The sequence below is a fragment of the Paroedura picta genome, chromosome 12, assembly GCF_049243985.1.
Source record: "Paroedura picta isolate Pp20150507F chromosome 12, Ppicta_v3.0, whole genome shotgun sequence".
NCBI classification, from domain to species: Eukaryota; Metazoa; Chordata; class Lepidosauria; order Squamata; family Gekkonidae; genus Paroedura; species Paroedura picta.
The window spans coordinates 27,882,367-27,906,604 of record NC_135380.1 but is presented as its reverse complement, the minus strand read 5'-3'; the positions used below and the strand labels follow the sequence as shown (position 1 = coordinate 27,906,604).

At 47.3% G+C, this 24,238-nt stretch overlaps 1 protein-coding gene across 3 annotated transcripts in view; it reads right to left on the bottom strand.

Annotated features, from left to right (window-relative positions):
- Positions 1–1,117: 1,117 nt before the first annotated feature.
- The window catches only part of NR5A1 (nuclear receptor subfamily 5 group A member 1), a 40,071-nt gene continuing 16,950 nt past the window's right edge, over positions 1,118–24,238 (bottom strand). For all 3 annotated transcript variants that reach the window (XM_077306121.1, XM_077306122.1, XM_077306123.1), the window contains 3 exons: positions 12,263–12,382; positions 11,442–11,589; positions 1,118–3,721 (listed from right to left, as the gene is read on the bottom strand). In XM_077306121.1, coding sequence (XP_077162236.1) covers positions 3,474–3,721; positions 11,442–11,589; positions 12,263–12,382 — 516 coding nt within the window. In that variant the 3' untranslated portion in view covers positions 1,118–3,473. The remainder of the gene's footprint in view (positions 3,722–11,441; positions 11,590–12,262; positions 12,383–24,238) is intronic.

Below are 24,238 nucleotides of genomic sequence, written 5' to 3'. Positions count from 1 at the left end.
TACTCACAATTATGCCCTCTCCTTTTATCCTGACCCCAAATAACACTCCGAGGAGGGAGAGCGTCCTCCCAACCCTACTCAAGGTTTAACAGATGCATGGGGACATGAATGAGGCTTTCCCCAACCCAAGTGGACATTCATTTTGTTGTTTGATTCCTGGTAATTCCCTTTCTCAGCAACCTCCTAGTCCAAATTTCTTCCCAAGCAAGGAATCATATCTTCCCTGTGCCCCACACAAACCCTTATAGAATTGGGCCCAGTCCTTTATCACATCAATCCATTCCGGACATCTTCTGAAAGCAGGAAAGCTGCTTTCTCTTTATGTTGTAAACCGCCCTGAGACGTTCTGTTGTGAGGGGCGGTACAGAAATAATATGGCCAGGGATACACCTCTGGCTACGAATGGCAAGAAAAGCTCAGTCACTCTTTTTTGCAAGCTAGGGAATTTTGAAGAAAAGGCAAGCACATGCCTCTCACACACCCTAAAAATGATTGAAACGTTCCTGAAAAGGAAGGTAGGCGGATCATAGTGATGGTAGCGGGGCCAGGCCCAAGGCTGCCCCAGTCCCACAGAGGACTAGCTCTGGGAACTCAAATACTCCCAGGCCTTGCCTCATCAAGTAGAAAGGAGCCTGCTGCATGACACCAGCCAGGCTGGAAAAGGAGCGGCATTTTAGGAAAACGGCCAGAGTGGTTCACGTTTGCTGCTCAAGAGGCTCTTAATAATGCTGAAAACTCTTCTCCGGGTGAGTGCGCTCTTGGTGAAGCGAAGTTAAAAGTGGCTGGAAACAGTCGCCTCGAAGAGAGTAGAAACATTAACTCCTTGGCGAGATCAAGTAGCAGGGGACATACGTTTCTGGATCGCCGTCACAGGCTGTGATGCGTCACTTGCAGCAACAGAAAAGTTTTTTGCAGTTGCTGCTTGTGACTAACCAAGCCACTCTTGCACAGGTGGGTGGCTACACGGGCAGATGCTGTACCCCTGCTGTCACTTGTGAACCCAGCCACAATGGCACGCACAAGGGAGCCAAGGGCCTGCCGGAATCCTCGACCCCCAGTGGCCGGCTGGTTTTGTTGATGGGCTTAAAAGAAAGAACACCATTGGCTATAAGTGAATTGCAAAATTTATTGGAATGTCTTCATTTGGCAAGGTAGTTCAATCATCACGCCCCCTGTGCCTCAGGAGGACTTAGGAGGAAGAGAACAGAACAAAACAGACATACGCACACGCACACACATAAGGGCACTTTTGTTTTCAGAAGAAGAAAAAGAGAGACGGCTTGTCACATTTGAACTATATTCTCCAACTCTCTTGACCCGTAAAACACACACACCGGGAGGGGGGTGGGGGGGAGACAGGGACGGGACAAATCCCAATAACAGATCCGGAGCAGAAACTGCAGCAACATGTCATCAAAATGCAGAAACAAGCAACCAGAGTAGTAGCTTAAAAGCTTCCAAAGGCTTCAAAGCTGGCACAGAGCTCTGCCACACAGGCAGATGCCAGGCTGGAAGCCGCTCCGAGCAGCAGGTGCCCAGTGTTGATGGAGCAGCTCCAAAGTCAGCTTCTCCCCTCCAAAATCACAGCCACATCTAAGCCACAGTGGGTCAAAGGGACATCACACATGAATCGCAGAGAGCACGGTGTCAGGCAGAGGGGTGGGAGGGGAGACAGCAGAGGAGGCTTTCTAGAAGGAGGAAGCAGAGCGTTTGAATGCAGAATGTCCCCTCCGTCGGTAAGCAGCCTTGGAGAAGTGGAAGGCAAGCTGGTTCTGAAAGCCCAATTGGCACACCAGTCGCAGCCATACCCACTTTTGGATCTGAGTCCTGTTTGGTTCAGGGGACTTGGAATGGGAGGAGGCTCTCAGTGAGATTACACCCCCAAACATAGCTACTTTTTGGGAACAAGAAAAGAGTGACTTTCACCAAGGATAAGCAACACCTGGGAAAGAAGTATGTTTCTTTTCCTTTATCAAACTCCCAGCCAGAGGGGAAAGCTGGGACTCAGGAGGCCTCAGTGGATTTAGGATGGTCTCGGAGGAGCAGAGGAACTGCTGGCTGAGCCCATCCAGGGAAGGATGGCTATAAAGAAGCCCAACCATCTAACACAGCAACTCTCAGTCTGAGGCTGGACTCACAAAGGCCACAGGGTGTGCACTTCAGTCCTGCATTCTGACATCCCTGAGCAATGTCACAAAGAAACCCACCCCCGCCCTCCGTGAGAGGGGACAATTTTGCTTCCTTCCTAAAGGAGCAGATTCCCTGGGGGTAATTTCTCCAGTTGTATGCAGGGGCCCTCTGCAAATTTAGGACTACAGCCCATTGCTCAGACAGCAACTGGAGACTGGCACCAAGAAGCTACGGTTGCAGCTGGGGGTTGAGGTGGGCCGGTGGACATGCAAATCCATGTCCCCACATCTGCATTAGACTGCTCATGTCTGAATGGGAGGAGAAGTGCTTCCAGATGGGCCAGTGAGCCAGTCCAAGGGGCAAAGAGGCTGGCTTGCTTCGACCTGCCTGGGAAGGGCCTCTAGCACAGACAGCCTCATTCATGCCCCTCGGGTGGGTCTGAGCATCTGATACAAGAACAATGCCTCCAGGCAGCTCAGCACACACGTTTAAGGTACAATTAAGTTAGTAGCTTACGATTGTTTCTTAACACAGACTTCAAGGCTCAGGGTATGCAATGTGCTTTGCAACAGGTTTTAGAGAAGAAAAATAGAGAGATATTGAACTAATCGACAATTGAAATTACTCTACCCGCTCCCACCTCAGGGAAAGACCTGACCTGGTCTTTCAACCATGTTGAGTCTCAACCTTTCGCCATGGGAAGTGGGTGCCATAGCGGTAGGGCACCCATGGCCAAAGCCCTGCAAGCTCTCACTGATGCAGAAGGTGCACAGATGCGATGGCTACCTCCTCGACTGCCTCCAGTAGCTGCAAAAGGCCACAGGGGAGGAGGTAGATTCCACTGTAGTGGGGGGCGGGGAGTAGGCCACTGAAATCTTTCGTGGTCATAAAAGAACCGGGCTTGGTGAGGTCAAGGAAGCGAGCACCTTCAGCTCTGGGGCAACACAACTCCCTCCCCTTTCCCCGTCCCGACTCCTAGCGGCCCCTGCCCTTCTTTACCAGTTCCAGCCTCCAAAGTGCCATCAAGGGCAGCCCCATGATGTTAAGCCTCAGAGCTCCTGGATGCAATATGCTCCTGCGCCTCATGAGGAGAGTAAAGGAACAAAAGCCCTAAAAGCTCAGGGCTGGCCTCACCGAATGCAGAGGGACTACAGTTTCAGAGCAGTAAACTCCCACAGATACTGCACTTTCACATTAAGCTGCCTGGAGCTTTTCACTGACTTGGTTTAAACAGAACTACTGAGGGAGATGGCCAGCGGGCAAGGAGACATTCGCCCGGCCATCTTTCCCACTCTGCCCCAGTCTCTTCCCATGAAAAGGTGGTGGGGAGGGAAAGGTCACACTCAAGTCCGCTTGGCGTGCAGCATTTCGATCAGAAGGTTGTTACAAGGCACCTCCCCGCTCAGGTGCTTGTGGTAGAGGTACTCCTCAGCCTGCATACTGAGAGACCGGATGTCGGCTAGCCGGAGAAGCAGCTGCCGGAATTTGTCCGTGGCGTGAGGATAGTGGCAGATGGTGTACTCCAGCAGCGCACCATTGGCTTTCTCCTGGGCATCTTTTGCTAGGCTGGAATTCTCCAGGTACTTTACATCTGCAGCAAAATGAGAAAGGAAGACAGTATGAGCCCATGTTGAGGCAAAGCCTAATGGGGTGCAGAGCTATTCCTGAAAGCTCAGGTGGATATCAGAATAGGGACTGAATTGCAAAAGCTAAAGAAATCTGGCAGACTCCCGAAGCAAAAGCTGCCTACAAAACTTCCGTAGAAATTCAATCTCCTGCAATGTCACAGAATGTTCTCAAATGATGTTAATTTTCCAACTGATTGTTTGTTTGTTTATATATACCATTCTCCCCTAAGGCTCAGGGCGGTTCACATAGAACTAAACAGAACAATACACCGAACTCAGTGATAATAGTGAATGAAAGGTAACAGTAATAATAACAATAAACAGAGAAATAACATTCTAACGTAGTGAACAATCTAGCAGACTCATGGTTGGCCATATCTGTCACATGGACTCAAGGGAGGGAGGTTCAAAGGCCCAGTAGATGATGTTTAATTCCGGTCATCCTCAACCTAATGCCCCCTTTTGCAGGCCCTGCAGAACTCTTGTGCAAAGAAGCAGGCCTCACAGCATGTTAACAAGGAGTGCCACTGACTGGGAAAAACCCAACAGAGCAACATGAGAAAGCACACCATGCCGGTGGAAAACCTGCAGGACTCAGTGGGAAGAGGGTTCAGACACACATAAGGGGCATGATAGGCATAGGCTAAGAAACAGTTTTGAGAGAATGGTGGTTAGAAAATCATCCCAAGGCACAGAGGATGGAAGGTAATGGAAACCAAGGGAAGGAGCAGCCAAGGAACAGTTGGGACCCATGGAAAAAATCTCACACAGGTTTGAGAGACATACTGGTAGCAAGGATAACCAAGTATGGGAGGTCAGGGGATTGTAGTCCAGGGAGACCCACAAGATTGTAGCAGGGGCTGAATTATAGAATCATAGAATAATAGAGTTGAAAGGGACCTCATGGGTCATCTAGTCCAACCCCCTGCACTGTGCAGGACACTGACATCCTAATTGCTCATCTACTGTAATCTGCCACCCTTATATACTTGTTACAGATTTGTCTGATTAATCTGAAACAGGATTTTTACAGTCAGGGCAATAGAACACATATTCTCTGAACCAGCCATCCAAAAGCAGTTTCCATTTCCTATACAACTAATCCCTTTTGTTAAGCGGGACAAAAATGATTTGTTCAAGCACAGCATGCATTTTTAGCTTAGATTTTTATTAGGGCTTTGACCACAGAACTCCTACTAGCTCCAACCTGTTTATATAAAAAAAGCCCATGTTCCAGCATCTACAGGATGTGTGATCCCCGAGATGTGCTCCTTTTCTTGCCCTATCCAAAAGCAACAGACATTTTTAGCACACACAAAAAGATGCAGCATATCTTAAGGTCCTAAGGTAAGGCAGCGGCAGAAATTCAGCCTGTCCATGTGTTTATGGGCACCTGCAGAGCTCTCACCCTCTGTGTATGGCCACAGATTGTGTTCCTTTCTGAAATAGCACCTGGAGAGATCACCTTAATCTGCCCCGGCCTCTCCGAAGTGGCAACACGGATCAGGCGACATGGAAACCTTTATCCCTGGTGTGCCTGGAGCTGCCGCTCAGAAAGCAGACATTGGCAAGTGGCTTTGCGAAGCCTACGGTAGAAGGGCCCTTCTTGCAGAGACGCCTTCCTTGGAAGCGAGAGATGCAGTTGGCAAGCGTGAACACGAGGCGATAAGCAGATCCCCCTTAAGCTGGCAGCCTGCCTGGGAAGGCAAGCCTTTTCATCCCAATCAGGTAAGAGGAAAGGCAGGCCAGGGCCTCGCTTCCTCTTCTTGCATTACGGGCCTTGGACCAGGCTGAGGCTGCACTGTGCCGTGGGTTAGCCCAGCCTGCAGATCTGCCCTACTCTATGCGCAGTTTGTGGCAGCTTCTCAGATGAGGCAGCATTAGCTAATGAAAATAAGAAAAGAAGGGATGGGGGGCAGTCTGAGTGGACCCAGAAACATGGTCTCTCCCTCCCTGCTCCCTTGTCAATTCTCCCTTGACTCTTCCTGGCAATTTTGCTTTCCTGCATGCTAGTATGCCCCAATGCCATTTCTTGGATGGACCTTTCCCGTGTGCTAATTCTTCCTCCTTCTTGAAAGGACCAGCCAGGAAATTAAGCAAGAACAGAGATGTCTGGCTAAAACACAAGACCTTTGTAATATGTCACTGTATAGGACATTGCGGAGGTCACTAATTCATAGGGTAGCCATCAGTCAGAAGCAACTTGATGGCACTTCTCACACACACACACACACACACACACACAAACAGTTAAGTGATCTAAACAAAAGTTTTGCAAAGTTACTCTTCCACAGAGACAACAAGATACAAATCCAATCAATACTCCGAGAGACCAAATACAACTTATTGTTATTACACCCAAGGCTTGTCCTCCCTGTTATGTTCCTTTGGGTCACCCTTTGCTCAACAGCCACTGGCTGGTCTCACCACCCTGAAGCCATCCCAGATAGACCATGCAAGGATAGCCTGCACTGCTCTTTCTAGTGGAAGATGGAACAGCACAGCCAGGCTGGGGGACTGCAAAGGTGCCCTCTTTCTCCAGACTGTACGACTGAAGGTCATGAGTATGTGCATGCTTTCATCATCGCTCAAGGAGTGTCCGACGTATGTAACCAAGCCCTAGGAAGCTGCAGTATCCAGAGTCAGACCATCCAGCTACCTGGCATGCTGATGAGCAGTAACTCTGCAGAATCTCAGGCAGAGGAAGATGGAGATGCCCTGGACAGAGCCTAGAATTGTCCTGCATACAACCCAAATACCGGGCTACAGATTAAGCTTCGGGATCCAAATCTCACATCTTTTCAAATGTATGTGTGCCACTAAGCACTGAGAAATGGGGTATTGTGCACGATTCAACCATGATAAATCAACAAGAATTAGCCATGAATGAGCAACCCCCCCTGTGGCCCCATTTTTGTTGTAGGGGCACTTTTGGCCAAACAACAGTCATAAGTCAGTCACATCAAGATTGCTTCCACATGGACGTTTCACTCTGCTTCTGGATTCAGGCCGGAGCAGGGCTCTGTGTTTTATTCCAGAACAATGCTGACCCCCTAACCATCCACTATTCCTGGTTTTGGCTGCTTTGTCCTGATCTTTTGAGCTTTTGGAAAAGAGCAAAGTACAAATTGTGTTCACACACGATGTGGACAGGAAGGTGCACCTTTTTTTGTAGCTGCCAACCACACCTGTGCCATTTTCCCCATCCCAGCGTCTGTGACTGCCATTTTTCTCCTCCTACACCACCAGAGCTTTTTGGACAATGACTGACATATCACTGTAGCAGAACGACAGCAGATTTTAAGCAAGAGCAATGTGTCAATCATTTCCAGTATCTGACATAGCATTCTCAGTTACTGAACGTAATGAACATAGCTACAGTTTCAGATCACTGACTGGCATTGGGCCATTAACACTACAACCAATGTCAATTACTGATGTTTTAAAGAAGTCCTCTAGGGCAGTGGTCCCCAACCTTTTTATCACCGGGGACTGGTCAACGCGTGACAATTTTACTGAGGTGCCGGGGGGGGGGTAGTCTTTTGCCAAGGGACGTTGCAACCGCCTGAGCCCCTGCTCCACTTGCTTTCCCACCGGTGCCCCTGACTTCCCGCCGCCTGCTGGGAGACGCTGCCATCAGGAGCTGCGTAGTACCACGCCGAGGGGGAGCCCCAGCCATGGCAGCCACCGGAGAGCACCAAAAGTGAGCCAGCAGCAGGGCAACCCCCGAGGCAGCAGCCGGAGAGGAGGAGGAGCCGTGGCCCGGTACCGACTGTTCCACGGACCAATGCCGGTCTCCGGACCGGGGGTTGGGGACCACTGCTCTAGGGTGGGATGGTGACCAGAGGGCTGGGGCAAGCGAAATGAAGGGAGAAATCGCCCTGCAGATGCTCCATCATCAGAGGTATTCAGTGCAGCAGTAAGAATTTCGTGGAGGATGGTTGCTCTCTGGATGCCACCCAGCAGCCTCCCTGCCTCCAGCACAAACAAAAAAGTTAGTTTGGGAGGCAGCAAACTACCCGCCAATACTGCCTGCTCGATGTCATGTTCTACATTCAGGCCTGTTCAGCTGTGAAAAAGCCCTGGGTCTTCTGCAGCTCTGGCTGAGTGGGAAAGAGACCACACCACACTCCCTTATCATCAAGCACGGCAGTATGAAATCCCTTTATCTGCTTAATATTATTGCGATTGTCACATTTAGAAGTTATATTGCTAAATGTCAACTCTCTACCCCAAGTTGGTTCCACAATAGCAAGTTCTCCTCAATGACTCACCTGGTTTGGAAAAGAAACTTTATTCACAGTTTAATTGAATATTTGAATAATCTTTTGATTCCTGCAAGACATAAAGAATGTTGTCCAAATAACATCGACTCACTTCATTTAGAGCCGCTGCAGCGGCTGTAAAGACTCCGTCCTCTGACAAAGCCACCCCTCACACAAGCAGAGCTGCCAGGGACGATTTCTATGCCCTGAAGTGTTCTTCCTATTCACGGCTCCTTTTGTTTGCCGGAGGCTTCTGATAAATTGCAACCGCTTAAGGGAATGCAGGCTTATAAAAGCCGCTCTTGCTCCCCTCCCCTGGAGTGGTTGCGTAGTGAATGGAAGTAGGGGTCAATCCATTAAGGCCCTATTAAACCCTTCTGGAGAACAAAGCTAACCTGTGTGCCAACCTCATAAATATTGCTATTTTGAGAAGCCCTAATTTTAATTAAATCTCTTTACCTGCTCAGGAGAGAAATCTATTTAGGCTCAAATGGCAGCCTCTCGTACTTGCGTGTGTGAACGAACGTGTGCGTGTGTGTGTGTGCGTGCGGTTTAGCTCTGATTGTGCTACAGTCAAGAGGGAAATGTGAAAATTCGTGAAAGGCAATTACATCTTACACATAATAAGCTAGGCAGCTCTGTACAGCTGAGCCTGTGAAGGGCAAATGGCTCCCGGCATGCTCTGCGGTGCCGAAAGAGAAAAGTCGGATGTGGGGCAGCAATGCAGTGCCGGCAATGGTAACCTTTTGTTCTTGGTTCTCTCCGGAAAGCTTGGGCAAAGAAGAAAGGACAACAACAAGGCAGGAGTTTAACGCAATGCGCAAAAAGGGATGGGAAGGGTGCTTTTGGGCCTGGGGTGTGATGCTGAAGAGGATGGAGAAAGGCTTAGCTACAGAGGCCTGGGGCGCTGCTTGCTTCCTCCAGAAAACCTGCCTGTCCCTCCCTCCCTCCCAAGCAGGATCCAGGTATGAACCAGAACACAACACAGCCGAGCTACAGTTTGTTTGGAGTGGCGGTGGGTGGTGGTGGAGGCGTCCTCTCATATTCTAACAAAAAGTCTTTGTGCATGTGTAGAGTGCACTTTCTTCAACATTAACGAGCTGTAGCCTGCTTCAAAAGGAGAGCATCATATTATGCTCTATCATGACCACCTCATTCTAAAGAGAATAAGAATACTTTTAAATCTCCCATTTGAACATCACTGGATACTAAGCACATGGCAGTCACCTTCCCCGAGCATAGCTGACTCTATAATGGCAGCATCCAGCTATTCTTTTAAAAAAGCAAAGCATGCCCCGAGTCCTTATGGCGGTTGAGACTGAGACGTGCATGGGGAACATAACGGCAATGATGATGCAAACTCACAGAAGCCAGAGAGCAGAGGGCAATGGACTGATTTCAATGTTCAGAAAACTTTCCCCCCCCCTTTCCTTTAACATCAAAACAGTATGGGGTGGGGGGTGGAGAATACAGAATGGATTGCATAAATTTCATAATGTAAGTTTGCAAATTTTATATAAATTCTAGTTTAATTATGTTTTTATGATTCTGAGTTTTGAATACATTCAACATTTTACTTTGCATTAACTGTTTTGGTCTAAATGACTGTAAATGGAATGTTTGGCATAATAGGTAGAAGTTGCCGAGGAATATAGAAAATATCCATGGATTAACTGGAACACCATAATGGAAGAGGCTGAAAGACCCACAAGTGATCCTGCTCCTTCCTCCCGCAGCCCCTTGCAAAGTGTCCAGGGAAAACCCTGTGGAATCCTTTACTATGTTGCTGTACCAGCTAGGCCAGAATACTCCCAACAGTGTGGCCATCCATCAGGTCCAAATAAGGGATGAAACACACAAGGCCACCTTCCAATCTTTATCCATTTTGGAATGCCCATGATGGCACCTTCCTATTTATGCCACAATTGGTGGGTGGTTCCTCAGCCACTAACAGGAGCTGAAACATTTTGCAGGCGATCCAGGTCCATCCAAGCGGGTCTGTGCATTGGCCCACATCAGCCTCTGAGCAGAAGAGGCACAAGTCAAGCCCAAAGATATTTTGTCTAGGCTAAAAGTGAACGTGTGAACTGTGCCACAGAGCTAATCTCGAGTAATGTGCAAGTGCCTGGCACACTGGAGGCTGCCCTGAATTCCTCTGACGCAAATCCAACCAGACTGAGTCTGCCTTTGCCCCACCAACACGGCAGCAGAAGACTGTCAACACCTATATTTTGCAAAGGCCATATCATTTGGTTTCAGCAACAAACACTCAACACAAACAAATTTTTCTTTTGAGGTTTATTGATAGGAGGAAGCCAGGATTATCTGGGCCAGATGGCAAGGAATTCTCTGCCATGGACAGCTGATTCTGTGTCCCAGCTGGCAGGTTCAGATTTTACATGTTCTATGGGAAAACCTTTATGCCAGTCTGGTGGGTGCTGCCTGGCCTCTCCACAAAGCAAAAACCAAGGGAAATAGCACCCCTATAAGCGACCGTAAAACATTGGACCACACAACCTCTGCAGAAGGGGAGACAGCAACATTCAGGAAACACAGTGCTTAGAGTACAAAACAAGTTTGGGAAATACTTGGGGAGAGCATAAAATCTTCAGATGGAAGCAGAAAAGGAGCCCATGTGGAAACTTGCAGGAGAATTAACACAATCGGCTTTCCCTGAGAATATTTATTTATTTAATTTTTAGATTTCTATACCGCCGTTCTCCACTGGCCTTGCGCCGGTTTCCAACATCAATAACTACAATAAAACCCATGAAACATCCTATAAAAACAATTACTAATTATCACAATTAGACAGATGGCGAATCAATCTTATAGATGCCCTAAAACTCACTCCCCCCCCCACCACCACCCCGTTCAGCCCAAGGGTCAGTTCTCTTATAGTAGGAGCGAGGGCCAGATCTAATCAACATGGAGGGGAGAATATTGACATGGGAGCTATTTCCCTGCTGTGGCCACTGTTGTGTCAACGCAAGAAGCAGAGAGGTTTTGCAACACAGAGTGTACTCTTCAGGGTACAAGGGCCTGGGACCTTAACACCAGCCGCCCGTACCAACCAGTGTAGAAGAACACTGAGGGAAGGAAAAAGGAAAGAACGTAGGAGGGGAGAAAAAAATAATTGCAGCAGGTATCTGTTCTGCCCCCTGTTCCCAGACACAGAGATGGAGGAGCACAAAGAAACTGTCCTCTGCATAAAGCCAGGGGCCACCCACCCACACAGCACAACCCACACAGACCAGACCATAGTCAGAGAACAGGGATCCCCCAGAACAATCCCTACAGAGCAACCATTCAGATGACTCACGCATTTGAGTCTTTGGCTCCTCCTGGTCCCCGATGTTCTCCCTTCCACACAGTCCTACAATGCCCTCCCATTCCTTCTCCTCCCCTCCCCACTTACCAAGACTGAAGAGGATTAGGAACTTCAAGCAGACGAACTCCTGCCTGTCTACTTGGAGGGAATGCAAGTGGAGTGCCAGTTCTTGTGCCCTCAGCACCAGGTTGTTCAAGATAGACCCTGCCTGAGTAGCGATTGTCGACATGTCCACCTAGAAACACAGGAGACGGACAGGACTCAAGTTCCCTCTCAGGAGAGAGCCAGCAGAGGGCCCGGACGACTGACTCCTCAGCTGCTTAAATAAACAGGAGCCTCTACATACAGGCCGTGCTTGGAGAACATGTAACTGAACAAGGGTGCTAATTTATTTAATCAAGCAAATTAAAGAATACCGGTCCCTTATTCGTACAGAAATATCTCGGTGAAATGGACAAATTCAAACATTTGATCCAATAGTTTAAATGTTTTAAATTCAATAATGGGAATGTTTTCCCTCTGCCTACAAAATCATTCAATGCTAAGCAAGATAATTATCACTTTAGCAACTCTGTGTTTGATCCAAATGTCAGGACAGGATTATCAATGGCCACCAGTCTTGACACACTGAGAGGCAACACACCTCTCAATAGTTGCTCCTTGAAGGGAATAACATCCTCACACTTATTAGGCATAATGACTGGCTGAAGAGGGGTTTTTTTTAATCATACTTATAATCCACCTTGAAAAAAGCAGCAGAATAAAAATAGTAAGAATACCTCCACCACCAGAGTTGGATTAGATGCACCTGCTTGCTGTCACTCCTCCTTAACATATCATGAATCTCACAACCCAAAAGAGAAACATCGTCCGTCCGTCCCCCCAGACTTGTATGTACACACTCATACCTCCTGGCCTGTCACCAGCAGCATGCTGTGCTCCTTCCCATACTGCACTTGCCGAAAGATGTGGTCAAAAACCAGCAGCTCACTCCAGCAGTTCTGCAGCAGCTTCATCTGGTCTCCCACCTGGGCAGAGAGAAACGAGGGCTTAGACGCATTCTCCACAGCAGAGGAATTGCTCTGCAAAGCAAAGAAGAGTAACTTCTGGATGTGGCGGGTTTTCCAGCTGTGTGACCATGGTCTGGTAGTTTTAGTCCCTGATGTTTCACCGGTAACCATAGCTGTCATATTCAGAGGTGGGACACAGCAAGATGGGTATCTCTCCATGCCAAAATGTGAAATGTGTGAACAGTTGCTGGGTGTTTTATTTACGGGGGGGGGGGGGGGGAATCTCTCATGGGGTTGCCAGAGCTCGGCAGAGATTTTCCTGTGTCTTGATGATGTTCATTAGCAAGTCCATTAGGGAGTGTTTTTCCTGTGGACAGGTAAAGTTCATTAGAAAGTCCATTGGCCAAAGTCTTGTCTGCCTTATCTGATAAGCCATTGGGAGGTGTTTTTGGAGTCATATGGTTTTCATACTGGTGTTTCTTAGTGATGGTAGCCAGGTTTTGAGTAACTTCCTTACTCCTCATCCCCAAACACTGGTCATACCACCACCACTACCCCAAGGTTTAAAATGCAAGACAGAAGCTCTCTTGAGGGACAATTGTAGATGAAGAACATTTAGCATCTCCTATGCAAGTGATCTGGCCCAGGAAACTTGGGGGGGGTCTTTATGGCAGAGATTGGGGGATGCTGCTGTGTCGCCATTTGATCTCTGCAGGGAAGCGTTCCAGGAGGAAAGTCTGCACAGCAGTGGGACTGGAAGTGCAGCTCTGGCCTAAGAGAAGCTTCTGAGTTCTTTGGTGTCGATCCTTGAGATCAGACATTGTTCATGCTAGAAACAACCATGAGTGGTCCGCAAAAGAAGGGCAGAAGGACGTGGTCAGCAGGACAGGAAGGGAATAGAGACTGGTAGCCCCAGAATCCATTCATGGACCTGGATCCCTATTCTCTTTGCATGAAACAGGGCTCCTTTTCGACAGTGCTGAGTGTGTGCAAGGTGTCTCGGCTCCCACGCTTCTGAAAAGGAGGGCTGGGCTTCAGGGGCCGTGGCTGCCAGGGCTGCTTCAAGACACTGACGCCGCCTCCCTCGCCACAAACGGAGGAAGCGAGAGCAAGCCAGCCCTTCTCAGCTGCACTCCTATCTGTGCTCGGTCACCTCCCCAGGGCAAGAATCTCACCAAACTCTTAACAAAATGTCTCTGGGCACATCCCCCGGTCAACAGAGCAAGGAGGAGGAGAACACCTTGTTGTTTGCTGCACAAAAGGGCCAGTGTCTCTCGGGATGCTGCTCTGGATACATTTTGCTCTCAGAAATACAGTGTTTGTTCTTCTGCCCGGCAGGAATGTGGAGCAGAGAGCCTTCATTAACCCCCCTAGTGCCAGGCAGGACCCTCACTTGGCTGGCATCAAAACTGCAGACCGAGGGGAAGGGAGGAGAAGTTGGTCCAGCAGCCAAGAGAAGACGGTGGGATGACTCTACTATCAACCATGCTTCAGGTGCCCTGATTTATTTCAATCATTCTTCTCCACTTTCCTCCCCACCAGGAACCCAAGCAAACTTATAGTATGGAGGCAACATGGGGAACCTCCCCCTCTTGACACACATTAAAAATGCTCTGTAAGTTATAGTGTGGCGTAGTGGTCAGACTGGATCTGGGAGACCCAGTTTTGAATGCTGGCTCTGCCTCGGAAGCTAGCTGGGCCACCTTGGGCCACAGTCCTGGACTAAGCTGCTTTCAACAGGGTTGAGAAGATAGCCAGAAGATGAGGGCTACTATGTCAGCCATCCTGGATCCCCAATGGGAGAAAGACAGGGTAGGAAATGAGTAAGAAAGGTATCGCTTGGGCTGCTGGCCATCACCTGACCCTGGGTCCAGCCAACTGGCTGCCTCACTCTCTGCCATAAAGACCCCCCCTCCCCCAGTTTCCTGGGCCAGATCACTTGCATAAGACATATGACAACGGCCAACATGAGCATCGCTCACAATGTCCAAGGGCAACAGATGAGGGGAGGAGGTGGAATTTAGGGGTGGGGTGGAATATGAGAAGAGAGAAATGCTGGGTTTTTGCACCTCACTTTTTACTACTCAAATTTTATAAATTATTTATTTGATTCAGATACCACCCTCTCCTTCAGGCTTGGGGCAGGATACAACCATCATGATAAGAATTCTGATAAAAACCATAAAACCATACCCTGACTGCTCCGTTCTAATCATTTCCTGGGCCTTGCTCTATACCTATCTCGGTGGTGAAAACTGGAGGAGCTGCGTGATTTTCTTTATTGGCCCCCGGACTAAAGTATATGCCTGGATGAATAATGCTATTTTGCAAGCCCTGCAGAAGTTCAATAGCTCCGAAGGAGTCTCAAAGTAGCTTACAGTCACAATTGTGTCTCTCCCCACAACAGACACCCTGAGTGAGGCTGAGAGAACCATGACTGGCCCCAGGTGACCCAGCTGGCTGCACGTGGAGGAGGAGTGGGGGGATCAAACCTAGTTCTCCAGATTAGAGGCCGCCACTGTTAACCACTACTCCAAGCTGGCTCTCCAGGTCAGCTACTTTGTAGCAAACCGGGCAAGACACCAAAATTAGAACCCAATAAATCCATCCTAATGGTGCTGAAAGGTTAGTTGCAGGTGGCATATATGGCTCTCTTTTCCTTGATCTTATCCTGCTGAGAGAAAGCAACTGGCCAATGGGAGTAGCATGACCAAGTGGGAAAGAGGTTTCTCCATCCCTAGTCTGGCCACTACACCCCATAAGCACCTCAAATCATTTGATCAGCTATAGCTTTAAATCAACTAACGGAGGCTAATTTTAAAACTGGCGGGGCAGCAAGTAAGGAGCCCGTATTTGATTGAGAACTGAAAAGCAACGATTAAAAGGAATGCTTCCATTCTGAACTGGAGTAGCAACTTTTCCCTATTAAATTGTGCATTATCTTATGTTTGCAGAAGTGTCTCCAAATGGCACCTACACAGCATTTTTGGGTAATATGTGACTATAATCAGTTGGTCAATTGAAAATTCCTTAGTCAACTGGTCGCTCTCTTTCAGATGATCACACAAGTCCCGACCCCTTGCTCTTCACCTCTCATAGTAAACCTCACAGCCGCGCCTTCCTGCAGCATCCAAATGCAGCAGCCAACATAAACACACTCAGAAGTAAAGCTGAAACAGATTCCAACTGCTTGTCCAGCCAAGCCAGACTCCCACAACCACCCCGCCCTGCTGCCTCATCATCCCTTGCTGACTATCAGCAGATACATTAAAGTGGATAGCCGTGTCTGTCTGAAGTGGTACAACAAAATTTGCATCCAATGGGACCTTTTAAACCAACAAAGATTTATTCAAGACATGAGCTTTTGTGTGCATGCACACTTCCTCAGACTATGGAACGGAGATCATAAGAGTATAGATATAAGGAGAAAGTAAATTAGCAGCAAATTGGTAAACAGCATCATTAGTCCAAATATATGTATGATAATTCTTTGCTAGAAAAGCAAATCAATAATCTGGGTACAATTGTTGTTTACAAAAACATTGGGGCAATAAAAATGTAAAGTTAGTGATTAATGAGAGACACTTTTCCAGTTGTGAAAATAAGTAATTAAAAGCGACTTCTTGTTAGCCCCATCCATCTCTACCCAAGCATGGATGAATCCCCACAAGTAACAAGCCGTGCTGAGTATGTTATCCTGTCTTGAGAACACAAAGTTAGATTCTAAATAGCATTACATTCCTATTTATATCACATAACAGTATCATTGTCCCAGATAAAATAAAAAGGAGGGGATTGTAAGGAATGTAGATATAAGAGTTGAATGAGGTTAGCATACATAGTGAGATAAGAAACCAGTATCCTTGTTGAGTCCTGGGAATTCCATTGTTTTGAGTGTTGTGATAACTTGCATTTCTGCAATCTCCATTTCTAATCTGTTTTTGAATTTTCTTTGCAATAATATAATTTTAAAATTTCAATAGATACGCAGAGTTACACCTGACTGGCTGCTAAGGCCCTCTGGCTCCAGCCTCTTCATACCCTGGGAACAGCTTCCCCTTGCACATCAGGTGGTGTGAATGGAAAACATGCTGTGTACATGTTCAGAGACACCTCCCCTTCGTTGCTAGTTTCCCTTCGTTGCTAGCAAACAGGTTCCAAAGCAGGAAAATGTGTAAGTTCAGCCCCAGTTATGCCAAACAATTATTGACCATGGTGGTCAATTATGAAATTAGCACACTGGGGCTGAGTTACAGCACCTGCTGGGGAAGTGTTTAGCAATATGCCAGGGTCCCCACACAGGGCCAACCTATAAAGGTGACCACATGGGAGTCACATGGGATTCACTTTCTAGCTCTGAGTATGCTGTGACTTTTTAAGGAGAGTTGCCTGTGATGGAAACAGCTCCACGCATAACTGAGCAAAAACACAGCACCCAGTCAGAACAAGGGAGGTGAGCCTATTATGAATAATATACACCTACACACACATGCCGTTTTCAGAGTCCAGGCCTCCAGTGCCATTGTATGAGCCACTTCTGGCAGAAAGAAGACAGATGTGGCATTGGGGAACTAGAGAATGCCATGTTTGCCTCGCAAAGGGTAGCAATAAAGCACCACATGGATAGGAAGCAAAAGACTTTGATGGCGCTTATCCAGCAAGCACACAGAGAACTCTGGCAAGGAAAAGAGAGCTTTCAGGCATTCCCAGTCCTGGATTTTCAACTTCAGAGAACATTAGGGGTCTCCCTGATGAGGTTGGTCTTTTAAAAAAAATTTACAGCTTGGAAACGGAGTCAAGGAAACTGCTTATTGCTGGCAGCCCCGCTGTTCAACTGAATTTTAAGGACATTGTTGAGTCTGTATGGGATGAATATGTAGCCGCCATCTTGTGCTGTTTACATCCCATTTTCAGAATGAGCCCTGTACTTCATTAGAAGCTGAAAATGTTACACTATGACCCTTCCCTCCACTAAGAGGTTTGCTTTCCAAAGTATGATAATGCCTGTTCATTCTGCTAATGTCCATACTGCTCTCCTCTTTTTCCTCTCCCAACCAACCAGCACAAGCCAAGCCTTATCTCCTCTAACCAGCAGGCTGCAAACTTGCATTATGTGGTGCAGACACCACCACAGAACATATATATATATATATATAAGGCACAGGATCACCTGTTTGGACTTACTATGGTTTGGACTTACTATGAAGTGCCTTAGGGACTCCCCAGCTAAAGTTTTGTTCCAAAAGATCCCAAGTAGCAGCTTGTACTTCTTAAAATATACTAATTGAAATATATTCAAAATATATTCATCCCATCATTTTAGGCATAATTTTAGCAGATGTTTTATTGCAAAGGAATTTCAGAAACAACCTGGAATGGAAGGCTGCTGAATTACAAGTTAATATAACAATCAGAACAATGGAACCCCCAGGGCTTAACACAGATATTGGGTTCTTATCTCACTACACATGCTAAGTCTCTCAGTTCTTGCATCTCTGTGTTAATTTTTTTAGTCTGTGTGCTAATTTGCTGTTATTCACAGGTTTTACCAACTACTTTAACCCAATCTTAGTTATACTTATCATTCAGTTACTTCACACACACTATCTTTTTACTATATGTAATGGTTGGCAAGTCTGTTTCAATGTATCTGAAAAAATGTGCATGCATATGAAAACTTATACCCAGAATTAAACTTTATTGGTCTTAAAGGTGCCACTTGTCTCAAACTTTGTTCTGTTGCTTCTGACCAACATGATGACCTACTTGAATCTATAATTTTAGGCAGTGAGTCTTGATTTTTGATGATGAACAAATAGCCATCTGATAGAGAGGCTGATTCCGTGAAGGCTCAAGGGGGTGGCAGGTTACAGTAGATGAGCGATAGGGATGTGACTGTCCTGCATAGTGAAGGGAGTTGGACTAGATGACCCATTCCAACTCTATGATTCTATGATTCTATAATGAAAAGGGAACATTTTAAGGGCATCAAAAAAAGCAGAGCTCCTCAAGAGAGCTGACTTGTCAAATGCTCTCTCAATGTGGAAAATGGCTGCAGCAAAAACAAGCAGCAAGATGGGAAGGGGGACTGCTTAGCAATCAAGTCCAGGGGATTATATGCTCCTTGGCAGCAGATCCAGGAAAACCCAGAAAGGTGCCCTTGCTGTCTCACAGAGGTGCTAACTGGGCTGCCTTTCAAAAGCTCTGTCGTCTCTGAATTCTGTTCACAACCCTGATAACAGGAAGTGATGACCACTACATGGCTAGTATGTCAAGACTAGAAGCCAACAAGCTGTTAGCTCCTTGGCAATTATGGGGAACATTTTTCCAGTATTGCTGAGTGTTTTCCCCAGTTTATTCATTTTTACTCTCAATAATAATAAATAATAGTGCATAAAGTGCAATGACTTGTTGGGACTTATTCAGGCTAGCCCTAATATAGACATTCAATAAAACAGCATAAGTAGATGTGCACTTTTCAGATTCAGAAGTTTGGGTCATAAAAAGATGGAACTAATACATTTTTAAAACTAAGTAAAGATTAGAGTAATCCTCTGAACCCACTCAAGTCAAGATAGCTTCAAGACTTGGTCGGGATGTTTTGGTGCCCATTAAATGAATTTTACTACTGTTTCTGTATGTCTCTTGTCAGACCCCACAAGGAGCTTTAACAGGTAATAATCCACAGCACAAGCTGGGTAGGCGGCCATAAGCAGAGCTAACAGAATTGTTCTTTGCATGTATTTTAAAGGAAAACAAAAGATCCTGAGTTCTACATTAAAGGAGGGGGGGAGTGACCAATGACCTCAGGCACACAAAGCCCCAGAAGGGAGGGCAGAAACTGTTTCCTACAAGCGATCTCTAACAAATGACCAGCGGCCCAGAGTCACTATTTAGAGGTGCAAATTGGTTTGAGGCCTGGCTAACAGGGTCATTGACTGTAAGCACTGGCTAGTGCAGAAGGTCAAAGCTGATGCAGAAGGAGGTTCTCTCCCCAACATACACAATGGCTCGAGAGCTAAAGCACAAGATGTACAAACTATGAGAATAACAGTGGTGCACAACTAAGGGGTATTGTGCATTTATCAGGTTTACTTTGTGGAACAATGGCAAGCTGTCTTTGACTGGACTGTTAAGGAAACGGCCTCCATGAAGGAGCATTTTGCACACTCCCGGGCATGATTGTACAGCCCAGATGTGAAGTACGAAGAAAAGGGTACATGGTGGAATCCCCTGCCTGGATCAGCTTGCTGGCAACTTAACCTCCCTATAGCTTTGCCCCAAGCACTCAGCACCTCCTCATTTGAACCAGTCCTGTGCATCATTCAACTAGTGCAAACAGAGAGTGGAACTTTGACCAGGGTAGTTACCAGCTTTGTGTCCTTAACAGCCACCAGACAGGTAAAAATTGCCATTCCTATCCTCAAGCTAAGAAGGACCTCACCTTCACGTAACTGGCTGGCACAGTTTGGTTGTGTGTGCGCACTGCGTTATAACGTCAATATGAATTTGCCCACCAAACCCTTTCAGACGCTACAAATGCAACAGTTGGAGGGAGGGGACACAATTATTTGGTGAAGACTGGAGGTGTCACCTCGACAATTGAGAAGGGAAAGATCAGGACCGAGAGAGAACAATCAAAATCACTCCCAGGTTGAAGGTGTTAATGACAGCCCTGCCCTTCTGGATGCCGTACAGAAGGGCTCCCCCCCCCCTGCTCCCTTCAGACCATGAAGAAAACAGCCATGGTTTAATTGCCTATTGCCTAGCTGTCAGCTCATCATCACATGGACTTCAGGTGCCTTTGGCTCATTGCAACATGCATGGCTAAAGGGATGGCTTTTGCTACCTGAAGTAACAAAAAATGATTCCCATTTTAATTAGCTTTGTTCCCAATACAAGTGAAATTCACCAGATAGCCTCAAACCACTGCACTTTAGACTTACACCTTAAGATGAAAAAGCACAGATGTCTGTCTAGTAGAGCAGTGCTCCCCAACCCCCGGGCTCCAGCCTGGTATCGGGCAGTAGAGGGGGGGGAGTGAGGCGCTGGCATGCCTCCCTCCCTCCCTACCTACCTACCTCCCGCGGCACGGAGCTCACTTTCCAGATCCTAGTCCAACACTCTTAAGCACAACTCCATTCTAGCTCTCAGTTAAACCACACCCAGCTCCTCCATGGGTGAAACCTTGAGCTAGGAGTAGAAGTCTCACACCTGACCCTAACACAAGAAAAACACATCTCCTTCACCAGCCATTCCTGACAAGGCAAAGAGAATGCTTTTCCTAAACCATCCTTGAAACGTATGTGCATGAGACAGAAATACACAGGGAATTATGGCAGGGTTTTGCACAATTAGCCCAGTCATTGTCCACAAATAATACAGTGGTAGGAGCTCTTCCAGTTGAGAGATCTAGCACCAAATGGGGGCAGCAAGATGTCCCAAGGAAAGCATTCGAACAGATCTTCACCATGGCTTGAGCCCTTTCTTGTACTGTTGCTCAATTCTATCTTGACAAGAGCTTGGAATTTTAACAAAGGCAGGAAAGCAACCGAAAAGACAGTCAGAGATTGCCTGTTTTGAAGAGCACTCCCCAAACAGACGAGCAGAGCTACTGGCAAGAGTAAAGGAACCATTCTAATTCAGAGTATGGCCATCGCAAAGCCTGGGAACTGAACTTTGCCAGAAAGCAAAAGCTTCTCCCATGATGCTCTTTGCCCCTCTGAGCAAGCTTCAGTTTCCTGAGAAAGAGGCAACCTGGTTGGTTACAAGAACGGCAACATAAGGCCGGAAGCCATTTCCCTGCGTGGTGACATCAGCAGCCAAAAATACTCTGGCACAAAATCAAAAATGGGGGTCATGATGACCCAGATCAAAAACTGGCTGCAGACAGGATGATGGTCAACAACATCAGGAGCGGCAGAGAAAAAGAACCAGTGCCTGCGATCTCAGGAAGTCAGCTGTCCAAGCCAGGAAATGGCATCAGGCTAGCAGTGCATGGTGGGTAAAGAGATGCTGCTTGCCTTGGCTTACGGCAAGGCTCAAGCTTTCCAAGACTTGGGATTTCTGGCAGATGCTGCAGTGGTAACCTTACGGCATCGTTTCTGTGCCAGCTGCTAACATCTTTGCCTTCTGTAATTCTGCTTCTGTGTCGTTAGATGACTTTCCATTTGCCTTATTTTCCAGTTCTGTTGCAGTGTCTACGGGAGGGCTTATGCCATCTGATGGAATTGTTTTGATATTCTGCAATCCACTTTAAGTGTCAGTGAGAAAAGTGGGGTATAAATTTAAAAAGAAGTGAATCACAGCACAGCCTGCTGAGCCCATGTAAGGAGAAACAGAGCAGTGAAAACAACTCAACCGTGAGAACTGCCCCTGCAAACACAAGAGGCCTGTCACAGTTGGCACAGATTGAGAAGGCTGGTCTCTGAGTTTGATGCTCGATAGCTGCCCACCTCTGGTCTCCACTTGATTGAGAGCCTACTGCAATCTCTTTTCCTGATGACTTTCTTCTAGTTATTTCAGCATACCCTCAAACTAACCTTTTCTGCTGTACCAATCACATCCCTAACCTCCTCCTTTAATCTTCTGTGCACTTACTGAGACCACCAATTGCCCCCACCAGACGCTCTTGTGGACACTCCCTTGGTTTCTCCAGCTGGCGCTGAATTGCAGATCTTCTGCACAGACCAAACAGGCTCCTGGTATTTGCACAGGAGGTAAGGGTCCCTGCAAAGCGATCCGCTTCCGTCAGAGGAGGAAATGTCCAATAGACAGCAACAAGATGTTTTTGTTTGGGCTGGGCTTGTGATTTCACCACCATTTTTTTTAAAGCTGCTTAGTTTTATTTAGTAAAACATTTAGATCATCTTTTTAATTGATTGATTGATTTCTTCCCCACCGCCATCAGCAAGCCATCTTGCAGTGAGTTACATAAAAGTTAAAACCTCACGTACAAATTAAAAACATCATCACCCCTCCCCCCCCTACACACAGTCAAGTCCTGGGGGCAAAAAATAACAACCCTGCAGCTCCACCCCATTTTCCAGCCACCCGTCCCCAATGCCTTGGGGAGAATCCAGAGGTGCTGTTGATCATCTTGTTATCTAATTAAGTCTTAGATGTCTCATTTGTCTAATTTTTTCTTGGAGATCAAGGCAGTTCCACTGGATGTTTGTCTTAATATGCTGTGGCTTTGAGAGTGCAGAAAGAGGCAATTCAAGGAATGTGTTTTGACATTAACATGCAAGGGAACTGAGGTATTCCCAAGAGACCTTTCTTTTCACTGGGGGTGAGGCGGCTCAGAATCCTCACAATCAATCAGAGCATCTGTTTTTATGTAATTCGCTATATAGAACCTAAGGTCTTGGTAATCGCCTTCAAGGCCATATGCAGACGGGCTCTGTGTACTTGAGGTACCACCTCTCTGCTTATGCCCTCCAAAGAGCTCTGCGCTCCTCAAGCACCAAGAAACTGGCGATCTGTGGCCCCAAAGGGGCATGCCTAGTTTCAACCTGAACCAGGGCCTTCTCTGTCCTGATCCCCACCTGGTGGAAATCAGGGCCCTGCAGGAACTAACAAAACCTGCAAAAATGAAGCTCTTCCACCAAGCCTTTATTGAGGCCAGCAGAACAACACTAACCCAGAAGCCCCCTCCCAATGACCAGCTATACCCAACCTAGGTCAGGGGTAGACAAACTGCGGCCCTCCAGATGTCCATAGACTACAATTCCCATGAGCCCCTGCCAGAGCTGGCAAGGGCTCATGGGAATTATAGTCCATGGACATCTGGAGGGCCGCAGCTTGACTACCCCTGACCTAGGGCAACGCCTGACCGGCCACTGAACGATATGGACTGTCAAACTGCGGTTAAGTTTGGAATTGTTATCAGCTGAAATGGTTGATATTCTCTACACTGTTATGTTCAAAGTGTTACGAATTCAGCCTTATTGTGTTCCCGTCCTCTCTGTTCTATGTACGATGAGCTGCAACCCATAACTTGCAAGCGACAGTCGTTTATTGTGAACCGCCCTGAGCCGTAAGGGAGGGCGGCCTAGAAATGTAACAAACAAATAAATAAACTGAATAAATAGAATAGATGTAAAATATTACAGCCAAAGGGCAACGTAACTTAAAGCAGGGTGGGCTGGAGCACCGTCTGATTCCACCTCCCTGTCTGGACTCCTCTTACCCGCAAATCTTCTCCCAAGCCTTGACACATCTCATCTCTGCTCACTTAGAGTTGGTATTTATGGGTGTCAGCTCTGACCTCTTTCCCCTCGGCTCGCCTGCCCTCACCACACACCTCCCTCCATAAACAAGCGGCCCCCCAAATCCCCCTTTGGCCAGGCTGCCTTATTAGTCTTGCCTCCGAAGGCCAGCGGAGCCTGTAACTCTCCGGCGGGTGACAGGAGAGGGACGCCAACACATCATTCTTGCGGGCAGATTGGCAGGCAGGCCCTCGTTTCTCAGCCTGGGACTGACAGAATTACTAGCCCTTAAATGAAACGATATATCTGCGAAGTTAAATTTGTTTCCAATCTGGCTGCCCTGGGGCTTGCGGGGGCAGAATATTACATGGGAACCAATGTCAAGAGGCCAATTAGACCCTAGCTCTTTCTTCTCCCCTTGTCCTTCAGAACAGAGCACCAAAGGTTATGGGTGGGAAGCAAAGGGGACTTGTCAACATCCCCCTGGAAGTTTGGTGCCATGGCTGAATTTAGGGACGGGTAGAGGCTGCTGCAGTCCCCGGAGCAAGGGACACCATGTGAACTGCCTCCCCCCCCCCTTTGAACCAGCCAGGATTGGCCAAGAGGGTCCACCATCAACTGCTCTACTTCTTGTCCATCTTTAGCTGCCCTGGTGATCCTGACT